General features: G+C 35.8%; 1 protein-coding gene across 7 annotated transcripts in view; it reads right to left on the reverse strand.

The window, feature by feature from the left end:
• The window catches only part of DEUP1 (deuterosome assembly protein 1), an 83548-nt gene that overhangs the window by 49316 nt on the left and 20890 nt on the right, over positions 1-13342 (reverse strand). For 6 of the 7 annotated variants that reach the window (XM_045483642.1, XM_045483646.1, XM_045483643.1 and 3 more), the window contains 3 exons: positions 6768-6902; positions 3402-3515; positions 1158-1400 (listed from right to left, as the gene is read on the reverse strand). In XM_045483642.1, coding sequence (XP_045339598.1) covers positions 1158-1400; positions 3402-3515; positions 6768-6902 — 492 coding nt within the window. The remainder of the gene's footprint in view (positions 1-1157; positions 1401-3401; positions 3516-6767; positions 6903-13342) is intronic. The other variant, XM_045483645.1, reaches the window with a different exon arrangement.

Genomic DNA, 13342 nt, shown 5'->3' on the forward strand with positions numbered 1-13342 from the left:
TAAAAATAATTTTGGCAAATTCTCTCATAGCAGTTGGTAAATAAATAAATAGCATATTAAAATAAAAGAATTAATCCCATGTACAATGTGGCAGGATGGGGGAATGAGGAGTTTCCCCAAGACTAAAAAAATAACCCCTGGGAGTTTAAGTGGCAGAAGATCAGAAGTGGAAGTCTCCCCAGACAGTGACCTCCAAAGTATATCTTAGCATGAGAAAGGAACAAAGTGGGACTACAATGGGCCAGCTGACTTGGGAGAATTGGTAGAAAAGGCTGAATGCTTGTAGGTGGTAGATAAAACCATAGAATGTGTCAAGTAACTGGGATATCCATGAATAAGAAAAATACATTTAGTAAAGAAATTGGTAATGACCAATTTATGAATGCTGGATAACCTTAGTGATGCAGAAGAGCAAAAGAGAGAAAGAAAGAAAGAAAGAAAGAAAGAAAGAAAGAAAGAAAGAAAGAGAGGGAGGGAGGGAGGGAGGGAGGGAGGGAGGGAGGAAGGAAGGAAGGAAGGAAGGAAGGAAGAAGGAAAGAAAGAGAAAGAAAGACAAGATTGTTGGGTTAAGAAGAAAATTAATTCTTGGAAAAATCAGCAATCCCATCTGCCAATGTGGAGGTTACCTAAAAAACAAAACAAAACAAAACAAAACAAAACAAAACAAAACAAAACAAAACAAAACTCCAGGCTACTCTTTGGTAAATGATTATGGTAAAGTGAACAGTGATAGATCACAGGGAGGGCCTCCATGCCTCTTATTGGAGTAATTAGATTGTTGAAACCTTACTAATTTCCTGGGTCTCCAACCCAGGATTCCTGCAAGTCAAAGGGGCACAGGGTCAGAGAGAGTAGTGGGGACACAGGGTGGCGTGAGGCTAAAGGGCCATGAGTGTTAGTTAGGCATAGAGGTCTGTAAGTGAGCACTGTTATACTGTACTGGTAATGCATTATTATTATACTGTGGCAGAACCAAAGTTCATTCTGGTGGGGTAGGGTATTTAAGGGATTACTGAATTTACTCATCAAGTGAGAATTACTTAGAGGAAATATGAATTGAAGTTACACATGTAATAGAAAATTATGTAATCCATACACCTGTTGACTCATCATTTATACAACTCGTGGGCAAGATCAATTGAGAAATAAATAATCACCTGGCACTGTCTTTGGTACATTTTCAGTTCTTGCAAAAGCTTCTGATTTTCATCCTGTAACTTATTCCTGCTTAATGCTATTTCACTCACAGCTGATTTTAGTTTTTCAATAATGAACTCATCTCTTTCACTGGCTTCACAACTGTGATCCGGTTCGCACATCAACTGAGGAACTTCTGAGCTGCCGTCTTCTATGCACTGTTTTTTACCATTTAGTTGAGTTTGGTAACTTTGTGCCTGTTTCTGAGAAAGCGAAGACTGTGTCGATTAAATGGAGAATATCATATTTAAGCTTACATGAATAAAATTCAAGAATGATAGAAAATATTTAGGAAAAATCTTTAAATATGTTTATAATGAAGTTTCACTCTTTGTAATTCAGTCTTGGGTTTTTTCTAAAACTTCAGTTTTGGATGACATAAAGAGAAAATACATTTGTATAACCTCAGAGTCAAGATGCAGAGTAGGGTAGGAAGCCTGGGGTAGGTATTATGCAAGAAAGAATATTTACAAGAGGAAAATTGTGGATGTCATTACACAGTAGTTGAAAGTATCTATATGATGAAAAATAAAATAAACAATTAAACAAAAGCAGTTGGATTGTAGGAAAAAGCAGTCAACACAAGTAACAAGCTGTGTTAACAAGTTGTGTTAATAACTCTCAAGGTACAGAAACTTCTATACATCGATATGAAAAAGAGAAATAACACAAAAGGAAAATTGGCAAAGTTTGTAAATAGGCAATATGCAGAAAAGGAAATGAAAAAGGCTCAGAAGGATATGAAGAGGTGCTCAACCTTGTAAGTAGTCAGAGAAATGCAAAACAAATCAAGCCAATACTACTATCAGTCCTAGTTGGGAAAAAATAAAAAGACTGCTAACATTCCATGTTGGTGAAAGTATGAGTACTCCCATAGACTGCTCATGAATTGTACATTACTATAATCTTTTGGGAGGTAATATGCTAGTATTCATTTAAAAATCTGAATGAACATAATACCCTGTGGCTCAAGAATAATTTCTAGGATTTTTAATCTAACAAAAGAAAAGTACTAGCATTTAAAGATGTCTATCAGAGGATATTTGTTATAGTATTATGATAGCAAAAAACTAGAAACAACCTGAATGTTCATCAGTAAGGAGATGATTGAAAGAATTATGGTATATCTACTATATACTATGATATATATATGGTAATGTAAACCATATACTATCAAATATTATGCAGAACTAAGTAATGACTTGAGAGAGTATCCACACGGAAACATAATTATTATTAAGTAAAACCACAAAATTTTAAAAAGGAAAAATATATAATTTCTCCCAAATCCACATTTTACGTGTTTGTACAAACAAAAGAAAAAGTATGGAAAGAAAAACACCTATTAAGTGTTTGTACTAAACGGATAAGAACGGAGTAGAAGATGAAGCTATTAATTTTACATTATTTTGTATTGTTAAACTCAGAGAACATAATAAACATATAATTCAAGTAACTTAAAGAATGAAAAATAAGAAACAAAACCCAAATCAAACAAAAACCATAGTTTCTCACTGGCTTTGATAAAAAAATTCCAAATTCCTTAGATGAGACTTTAAGGCTTATTATAACCTGCATCCAACTCACCAGCCTTACCATCTCCTACCTTCCCCACCTTCCATACAGACTCCCAACCAGTTGGCTCATTTTCTATACCCAGAATTTGCCTTTTGCTCTCTTGCTTCGGTGATTTTGCTGTTATTTCCACCACCCCAAACATATTCTCAAAATACTGTACATCTTCTTCAAGGTCCAGCCCCAGTCTCACCCCTGCTGTAGGATATTTGCTCACTATCTCAGCCCCAAAATCCCCCTTTCTCCTCTGAACTCTAAAAGGGTTTCCCATTCACTTGCTATAAATTATCTGTAAATATGTATGTGTGTTCTACCTCTAAGTTGTAAGATTCTTGAGGTCAGAGACCAAGCAATCTCAGACTTTCTAAGCGACTTGCCCATAGACATGCAAAAACATATGTTATTTAACGACATGATGACAATGGACACTTTAAAAAGTACCATCCTTTGAGACACGTGGACTAAATTCACCATTAAAAATGTTCATGCACTTGTGACTTTACTCAGTATTAGACCTGTTCTGGTTATTTTCCTGTGGTTGGCATTTCTCTCTGTAGTAAGATTATGAAGATAGCAATAGTTAACCTCTAATTTTTTTCTAAGTTAGAGGATAGTATTAGATAATGTACCTGAAATTGATTACACTTCTCAGATAATAATTTTTGTTGAGCATCTAAAGAAACCAGATGAGTCTGATACAGTATCTCTTGCTTGTCCCATTCTCTTGACTTTGCTCTAAATTCCTTTTTAAAAAGTGGAGGTACAAACATAAATTGAGGAGAATTATTCATTTAAAAGCACAATGAGTAAGGTTTCTTTCATTTGTACATTTTCATTCTAAAAAACTGTACCCATTCTTTTTCCCCATTAGGAAAACAAAGAAACAAAGTATTAAATCACTCATCTTGGATTTATTACTAGACATAGCTTCTAATTCTTGTCACCAAACCTGTATCCTCGGTTTTGGTTGTTTGTTTGTTTTTATGGGGTGGGGCTTAGACTGATTTAGTGACTTTGTCAAAATGTGGGCAAGGTTGACTTACACTGTTCTTACCTTTCAGATATACTAATATTTAGCATTACCCACCCAACAACCTCAATCTTGAAAATAAGTATTTCCCAGCATGCTTTAAGAGGAGGCAGGAGCATTAATCTTAGTTCTTTACAAGTTCTACAACAGGTAGAAATGAGCTCAAGAATAAGGCCAAATAAGCTAGAAATATGTGTCACAGACATATCAGCATGTGCTCATAACAGTCCTGGCTTTCTTGATCTTCTAGATGTATTGGTTTCAAGACTAGCAAGCTGGCACAATATATCCAGTAGTTATGGGACCACAGAGAGACCCAGAGAGCTTTATGAGGATTTTTGTAGAGATTGGAGGTGTCCTACCAGGTTCCAGAGGGTCTGTAGAACTTGCCTAAACCTCCAGAGTAAGTTCTCCATGCTGAAAAAACTTTTCTGGGTCTTCAAGGTTGTGAGTAAGTCAAGGTCATTAAAATTAGAGTTTCTAGGGGAAGCTACATTATTATATATATGTTTTTAATCCTTTACTAAATACTGGAAGATGGAACTAACATTTCTTTAGTGATTGTTATATGTCAGGGACTCTACAAACCTTCACTTGTAAGATGACTTTAACTTTTTAGTATGAAAATTTTCATACTTGCATAAAAGTAGAGATTAAAAAAAAACTCCCATGTACCCTTCACCCAGTTTGACTACCATCAACCTGACCATCTTTATTTTGCCTCTTTCTCTCCACACTTTTTTGTTGAGTAGTTTAAGCCAACTTCCAGACCTCATGTATTTTCACCCCTAAATGCTTCAGTGTGCATTTAAATACACACACACACACACACACACACACACACACACACACACACACGTATATGTATGTGTATGTGTGTGTGTGTGTGTGTGTGTGTGTGTGTGTGTGTGTTTCTCCCATAACCATAATGTCACCTATAAGGTATTTTTAACCCTATTTATTGGTGAAAAAAATGAAATCCCTGTGAGGCTAACAACTTGCCTAAAGGTCACAGGGCAAATAAATGCCAGTGCCAACTGAGCTAACCTGAGGAAGACATGAAACTAGCTTGACACAACATGCTCATTTCTTCAAGTTTTTGCTCAAGTAGTATATTCATGGAACGTGAATGTTCACAGTTTAACACAAAGGATATGGCTTTGGGAATCAATCAGTCAAGAAGTGTTTTAAACTGTCATATTCTTCCACAACAACATGCTCTTTCTCTTACTAGACCAGTGAATAATATTTGTCCCAAAGGAAAAACATGCTTGGATGTAGACTAAAACTGGAACAGCCCATCTCTTACATATTAATTTTTCATACGGCTCCAAGTAAAAACAGGTATATGACATGTTTCCATAATTACACAGATTAAACTACCTACAGAGTGTGCTTAAAAACTTTTATATAAGTACAAACATATCAGGTCATATTTTGCTACTAATTTCATCTATAAATTCATGAAATATATTTTATGTAAAAAATTTGGTTTCCTAAATGTAAAAGTGTTCACACAAAGTACTTCATATTAATTTCAGGCCTTTTTTTTTTTATATGAACAACTTATATGAATGTGGTTCTCCCATAAAATCCCATAAAAAGTCAACCAGAAGGCTAACCAGTGACTTGATCTCTGCATTTTTAGGGAAAGCATATGTATTACAGGGCACATCTTTGGGCATCTTCTATGAAACCAGGATCTTTCTGAAGACAGTCTGGTCACACCACCGTCAGCAGGTGGTTACACATGGAGCAACTTCCTGTAGAGTCAATTTCACATCATGATGGTAGTAATTTTGTATTTAAAAAAAAAAACCCAGTACATTATTCAGCAGAATGTAAAATCTACAGGAATTTAAAAGCTAAAACGCAAGCCTTCCAGCAAAGTTGTTGCAATAGGCTGGTTTTAGGGCTGTGATTTTAGATTTTTTTTTTCTTTTAAAGACATTTTGAAGGGAAAGTTTGCGAAGGATTGTTAATTGCAGAATAAAATGATGCAAATGAAACAGGACAATGATAATTAGACAAAGAGGAAGGAGATAAGAAGCATTAGACCAGGGAAAGGGGCAAAGCTGGGCTCAAATATGGGGAGTAAGAGAAAGGAACAGATCAAAGATTCTTGGGTATTCACCTGGGTGACTGGGGGGTACCAACCGTTATCTACCAGTGGAGTGGAAGAAAGGGAGATCATTGGCTGGAGATCAGGGTGGTGGTGCTGGGGTTTAGGGCTTGAGAATAAAAGAAGAAACAGAGTGGGCTAACTTGATAAGGGTCAACTTGAGGCCAATTAACACACAATAATGGAGGAGCACTGGGAACTAGGCTAAGGTTAGAGAAGAGGAATTTATGGTAGAACCTGTCTGTTACATGACCTCTATCAGAAACCCTCAAGAGCATTAGGGAAGAAAAACAGCTGGTTTGTTTTTTTCCAAAGTTGGGAAGTTAAGGGGATAAAAATAAGTGCATTCATGACACAGTAAGCCATTTTAGGGACGGAGGGCTATTTTGGAGTGGCGCCACCTCTTTTAAGAAAAATACCCCTGAAACTTCGAGCACTGTTCTGAAAACTGTTATGAGGCTTCACTGGGATTTAAGTACCTAATAGTTAAATCGCCATTAAAAGATTTATTAGCTATTCCATTTAACTGACCCCAGGGATGTCCTTCAATTTCACTCAACATCTGCAGTTTCTTTGAACTCTTTTTTTTTTTTTTTTTTTTTTTTGGTTCTCCAAAAATGCTGATCTGTATAAAAGATGCATAAATCAAAGTGATGTTTTAATTCGCTAAGTGCCTAGAGGGAAGGTGCGCTAAGAAAATATATTCAACGAGAAGCTGATTTGTAATGGTGTTTGTTACCACAGCCGTACATGCCATTGTGTACGCCAGAGACAAACAGCCCACAACAACAGCAATCAATCCTTCCGATGCGTGAGGAAACTAAGGAAATACATACAGCTCACCTCTAATTTCTGGTTCAGATTGCTCGGTTCAAAGGGTATTTCTTCTCTGGGGTGCAGTAATTCTTTTCTCCGAACTTTACTTTGTTTCATCTGGTGTAGTCTCAGTTTCTCAAAGCTATTCGTCAGTTTGGAAAACTGTATATGATAGAAAATGCTCACGTTTTACCATTACTCGTGCTTCTAACTTGATTTCACTGGAGTTCTTTCTTGGGCACGTCTTTGGAAATTTAAGTCATGATTAGAAAATGCGGTAATGCTTGAATGTTCTGATTAGTGAAGACAGAACCAGTTATTAAAACTAATTATTGAAACTGAACACAATTCAGTTTTCCTGTAAATCTGGGACCTGATGAACTGCACAGTTAAATGATTCACTTCATAAATGTTTTATTTAGTTCTGTTTTAATTTGTGTAGCAAAGCTCACAAATTTTAAAAACCAAGTTTTTTCTTTTACTTAGTGCCATCTTGTGTTGACAATTTTAATTTCAGTAACCCCATGTATAAGATAACACGTGTATACTTTATTAAAGAAAATTGAATACTTAATTTAAAAGATACAAACAGCACAAACTACTTATCGATGACAGTTTATATAAATTTAAGTATCAAATTGATATCATCTTTTTCGTACCAATAAGGAAGAAAAACTTAGACTCTGTACTATTTTTTCTGTTTCTTGTTATACCTTCAAATAATAGATTAAAAGCAGCATGGTCCATAAAGTGAAGAAATTTCTATATAACTGTTTATAAGAGTTTTTTGGTTTTGTTTTAAATTTTGAAACAATTAAAGATTCACAGGAAGTTGCAAAGATTTTGAAGAGAGGTTCTGGGTTCTTCCAATATCAACATCTTGTTGAACTATGGTACAATAGTAAACCCAGGAAACTGACATTGGTACAATATATGTGTATAGTTTTAAGCCATCTTATCACACGGGTAGATTTGTGTGACCACAACTTTGATCGAGATACAGAACCATTCCATCAGCACAAAGACCTTCCTGCCTTTTTAGTGACGCTCGTCTTCCCACTCTTAACCCTTTGGCAAGCACTAAATTTGTTTCTATCTCTAGAATTTTGTCATTTGAGAATGTTATAAAATGGAATCAAACAGTATATGACATTTTGAGATTGGCTTTTTTCAGTCAGCATAATGCCTTGGAGATACACGTGTGTATCAATAGTTCATGCCTTTTTATTGCTCAGTGTTATTCCATGCTATGAATGGAACTAGCATTTGCTTGACCATTTACATATTGAGACATTTTGGATGTTTCCAGCTGTGGGATGTCACAAACAAAGCTAGGAACAATTGTGTCTACTTTATCTGATATTAATATAGTCACATTTGCTTTCTTTTTCTTTCTCACATAATTTTTTAAATTGAGATATCATGCACCTACCATAAAGTTCACCCTTTAAAATATAAAATTAACTGGTTTTTAGTATATTTACAAAGTTGTACAACCATCATATTACTAATGTGAGGGTATTTTTTATTACCTCAAAAAGAAGCCCCATAATATTAGAATGATTACACATTTCCTCCTGTCCCCAGGCCCTGGAAACTACTAACCTACTTTCTGTTTCTTTATATTTGCCTATTCTGATCATTGCATATTAATGGAATCACACGTTATGTGGCCTTTAGTGCCTGGCTTCTTTCCCTCAGCATAATGCTTTCAAGGTTCATCGAGGTTGTAACATGGACCAATACTTCATTTATTTTACGGCTGAATAGTATTCCATTGCACGGATATGCCACATTTCACTTATCCATTCATCTACTGAAGGATATTTAGGTTCTTTCTACTTTTTGTATATTACAAAGAATGCTGCTGTGAACATTTGGGTACAAGTTTTTGTGTGGATATATATATTTATTTCTCTTGGGTATACAACCAGGAGTAGAACTGCTGGATCATATGGAGACTCTGGGTTTAACTTTTTGAGGCACTGCCAAACTGTTTTTCCAAAGTGACTGTGCCATTTTCTGTTACGACTGGCAATGTATGGGGTTCTAATTTCTCCATATCCTTGCTGACACTTGTTATTGTCCCTCTTTTTGATTATAGCTATTCTCGTCAGTGCAAATAGGTATCTCATGAGTTGATCTGCATTTCCTTAATGACTCATGATATTGAGCATTTTTTCGTGTGATTATTGGCACTTGTATACCTTCTTTGGAAAGATGTCTATTCATCAATAGACATATCTTTGCCCATTTTAAAGTCATGTCATTTACTTTTTATTATTGACTAGTATGAGTTATTTTTTTAGTTCTGGATACTAGTCCCTTATCAGATATATGACTTGTAAATATTTTCTTCCACTTTGTGAGTCATCTTTTCACTTTCTCGAAGGCATCCTTTGAAGGACAAAGGTTTTTTTAATTTTGGTGAAGTCAAATTCATCTAACTTTTCTTGTACTCTTGGTGCCAAATCTAAGAAACCATTGCCTAATCCAAAGTCATGAAGATCTATTCCTATTTTTTTTTCTAAGAGTTTTATAGATTTAGTTTTTACATTTAGGTCTTTGATCCATTTTGAGCTAATTTTTGTCTATATCTAGGTCTTAGTTCTTTTACATGTGGGTATTCAGTTGTCCCTTTACTGTTTGTTGAAGACACTATTCTTTCTCCACTGAATTATCTTGGCACTGTTTCTGCTTTCTTTTGATTAATATTTGCATGGTATTTTTTTCTACCATTTTACTTTCAACTGACCTACATAGGTATATCTGAAGTCAGTTTCTGGAGCAGGACATATAGTTGGGTTATACTTTCTTAATTTACTCTGTCAATCTCCATCTTCTAACTGATGTATTTAGGCAATTTCCATTTAATGTAATTATGATCTATCAGAGCTTAAACCTTACTTTTTTGTTGTTGGTGGTTTTTTTCTTCTGTTTTCCAGTTTTTTGGTTTCTCTATTTTAGCCTTTCTGTCTTCTTCAGGGTTATCTGAGAATTATTTAGAATTCCATTTTGGTTTATCTATAGTGTTTTTGAATGCATCTGTTGAATAGTTTTCTCAGTTGTTGCTCTAGGTATTATATTTACATAACTCACTACAGTCTACTGGTGTCAACATTTTACCAGCCCAAATGAAATGCAGAAGTCTTACTTTTCTTTATGTCCCTTTGACCTGACCCATTTAGAGCATTATTCTCTTAAGTATTTCCTCAACATACATTAAGAACCACATTAGACACTGTTATAATTTTGGCTTTAGCTGCCAAACAATTTAGAAAACTCAAGAGAAGAAAAGTAGTATGTTTACCCATTTCTTAATTCTTCCCATTGGTTTTTCTTCTTTCCTAATGTCTCAAGATGCTTTCCTCATCATTCCTTACTGCTAAATGAACTTTCTTTTGCCATTCTTTGGAGGTACGTTTACTGTGACAAATTCTCATAGCTGTCCTTCATTCAAGAAGGACTTGATTTTCCTTTCATTCCTAAGGATATTTTCTCTGGACATAGAATTCTGGGTTGACATTTATGTTGCTTCAGCAACTGAAAAATATTCCACCTTCCTCTGGCCTCCATGGTTTCTGATGAGAAGTCTGTTATCTGACTTGATTTGTCCCTGTAGGTAAGGTGTTATTTCTCTCTTGCTGCTTCCGAGATTTTTTTCTTTGTCTTTTAGTTTTCAGAACTTTGCCTATGATGTGTCTTGGTGTAGATTTCTTTGTGTTCATCCTGTTTGAGTTTCATCCAGATTCTTGAATCTGTAGGTTTACATATTTTGCCAAGTTTTCAGCCATTACTTCTTTGAATACTTTTTCAATCCTGCCCTCTTCTCCTTCTGGGACTCTGATGGCACAAATTTCCAATCTTTTGTTATAGTACTACATGTCCCTAAGTTTATTTTTTTTTAGTCTATTTTCTCTCTGTTTTTCAGATCCAGTAATTTCTATTCTGCTATCTTCAAGTGCACTGACTATTTCCTCCATCCCCTCCATTCTACTTTTGAGCCCATCCATTGAAATTTTTTAGTTTGGTTATTGTATTTTTCAGAGACAAAATTTCTAACTGGTTATTCTTTACAGTTTTTCTTTGCTAAAACTTTCATTTGTTTCAAGTATGTTTGTAATTGCCCTCTGAGGAACTTTTATAACGGCTTCTTTAAAATCCTTGTCAGATAATTCTAGCATCTGTATTAACTCAGTGTTGGCTTCTCATGGTTGTCTTTTTTCATTCAAGTTGAGATCTTTCTGGTTCTAGGTGTGATGAGTGATTTTTTTTATTGAAACTTGGACATTTTGGGTATTGTGTTATGAGACACTAGATTTTCTTTAGGGACTGTATTTCAGCCATCCTTTTCTGACGGCATTCTGGCAGGGAAAGTGGGACACTGCCTCGTCACTGCCTTGGGTGGTGGGAGTCTAGATCTTGGCCTCAGCTGGTAACCTGAGGGAGGCATTCCTTACCACTGCTGAGTGGGAGTGGGAGTTGAGGATCCCCACTAGTCTTCACTGTACCACCCTGACTAGAGGGGTACAGGTGCTTTGTTACTGCTTCTCACATGGCCTTCACTAAAACTGTAGTGAGGGTGAGCGGCCTCATTACCACTGAGAGGCAGTGAATATCCTGACTCCTAATTAGGCTTTCCTTGATATCTCCAGGGGGGAGTTCCTCATCACCATCAAATGGGCATACTAGTCCAGACTCTCCACATGGCCTCCACTAACACCATGGGTTGGGGAGGGCCTTGTTAACACCTAGTGGTGACAAAAGTCCTGGCTCTCCACTCAAGTCTTCTCTAATACCACCCAGGCTGGGGAGCCGGGGATACCTCCTTAAAGGCTGGTGAGGGTAGAATCCAAGGCTGTCTACTCAGTCTGTGCTAGTGGGGTGGTTTGGAGCTGAAGTCTTTTTCTGTGGTGTTGGGCTGGAGTAGAGCAGTTATTATCTAAAAGTGTGTAATCTTGGTAGGCTGCCTTTCCCAGGTCTGCTGTAGAGAGCAGATATTCCTTGGGATTCTTTTTATCTGTTTGTGCCCCTTGTAGTGTCTGGGTTGTCAGCATCTCTGTCACCCAGACTGGGATACAAGGGGCAAAAAGAAATCCCAGGGAACTCACCACTATGTTGCTCTTTGGGTACCGACGTCCTAGTTGGCCTGCCTCTTTTCTTCACTTCTCAGAATCTTATGTGATTTTATAAATAATGTCCAGACTTTCTAGTTTTATTTAGCAGGGTCTAAAAGAATCAACTCCACCTTTCCAGAAGTGAAAATCTCAAATATATACACAATTTAATCATAGTTTCATTATGGTTAGAAGGAAAAGAAAATAACCTCTTTTTACAACGGAAGCAATTTCTATGAGAAAGTTTTGGCAGAGTTGACTTATTCAAGGAACAGTGTGGTAAAGTATACCTTTAAAATATTTTAGTAAAATGCAATTGTAAATAAACCAGGAATATCAAAGAAGAAATCAGTAGAGTGAGCTAGCAGCAACCACATCATGTTTGCCACGAGATACGTTTTCTGGTTAAAAAAATGACATGTTACTAGCCATTATGCAAACCAATTTAAGTACATAGTACTTTCCTTTTTCTTTTTTCCTTCCCTCTTTCCTTCTCTTTTGCTCTTCTTCCCTAATGCTCTTCTTAACTTTCTTTTAACACGAGAAGAAAAGAGAAGCATTAAACTGCAGTGGAGCAGATGGCTGCTCTCTCAACAACAATGTAGTGTTTCCAAAATGTATTCTCTGAGACACCTGTTTTTGGTGTTTACACTGTAAGACTGTACTATAGTAAAGTAGGTTTTAGCTTGAAAAATAAAAAGCGTTCCATGGTCAAATATGTTTTGAAAAATGATGGATGAAAAAGTCTAAATGGGTTTGTTGAATATGCACTGTGAATGTCCAAGAGCAGAGAGGAAGTAAACAGCATTTCCTAAACTCTCATACTAGCATTCCACAGAACAAATTTTTGTGAAACCGCCATAGGGATATTTGTTGGTTAGCCAGCAGCCAAGTCATAAAATAAAACTGCAAAGCATCAAATAGCAAGGATTCATATGTTAAATGTCTGCTCAGCACCTGTAAGCAAGTCTCAAAACTTTTTAATAACAGATGTGAAAAAACACAGACATTAAAGATTTGGTAAGCAGTAACTGAACCAACTAAATATAATTTAGAGATATCTTCACTTGTGTCTCAATTACTGTATTTTTTTCAAACTTATTTTAGATCGTGGACTCTCCGCTTATATTGAACTATAGTGATTTAATATATATATTGCTATTTTAAAGCTTTATCTTTATACAAAAAAGAAGGTTGGTTGATTGCTTAGAGTCTTAGCTAGGAAAAGCCATTTAGTTTCATAATTCAAGCTACCATCTAGTGGCCGCTATGTAAATTGCAGGCAAAATGTCTGGACTTTGGAGCTAGTCTAAGATTATACTGTACTTATTAAATGGCATCATATGTTTCATATTCCAGTCTTAATGGCTGATGACCTCCATAAGAAGCTATGTAATAAAGAATTAACTACTTTAGGTTCATTTGACTATACTATCACTTATGAAATCTTTGCACTCCAAAAATTTCTTAATCAAACAGTATTTC

This window comes from Leopardus geoffroyi, chromosome D1, assembly GCF_018350155.1.
Source record: "Leopardus geoffroyi isolate Oge1 chromosome D1, O.geoffroyi_Oge1_pat1.0, whole genome shotgun sequence".
Lineage (NCBI taxonomy): Eukaryota > Metazoa > Chordata > Mammalia > Carnivora > Felidae > Leopardus > Leopardus geoffroyi.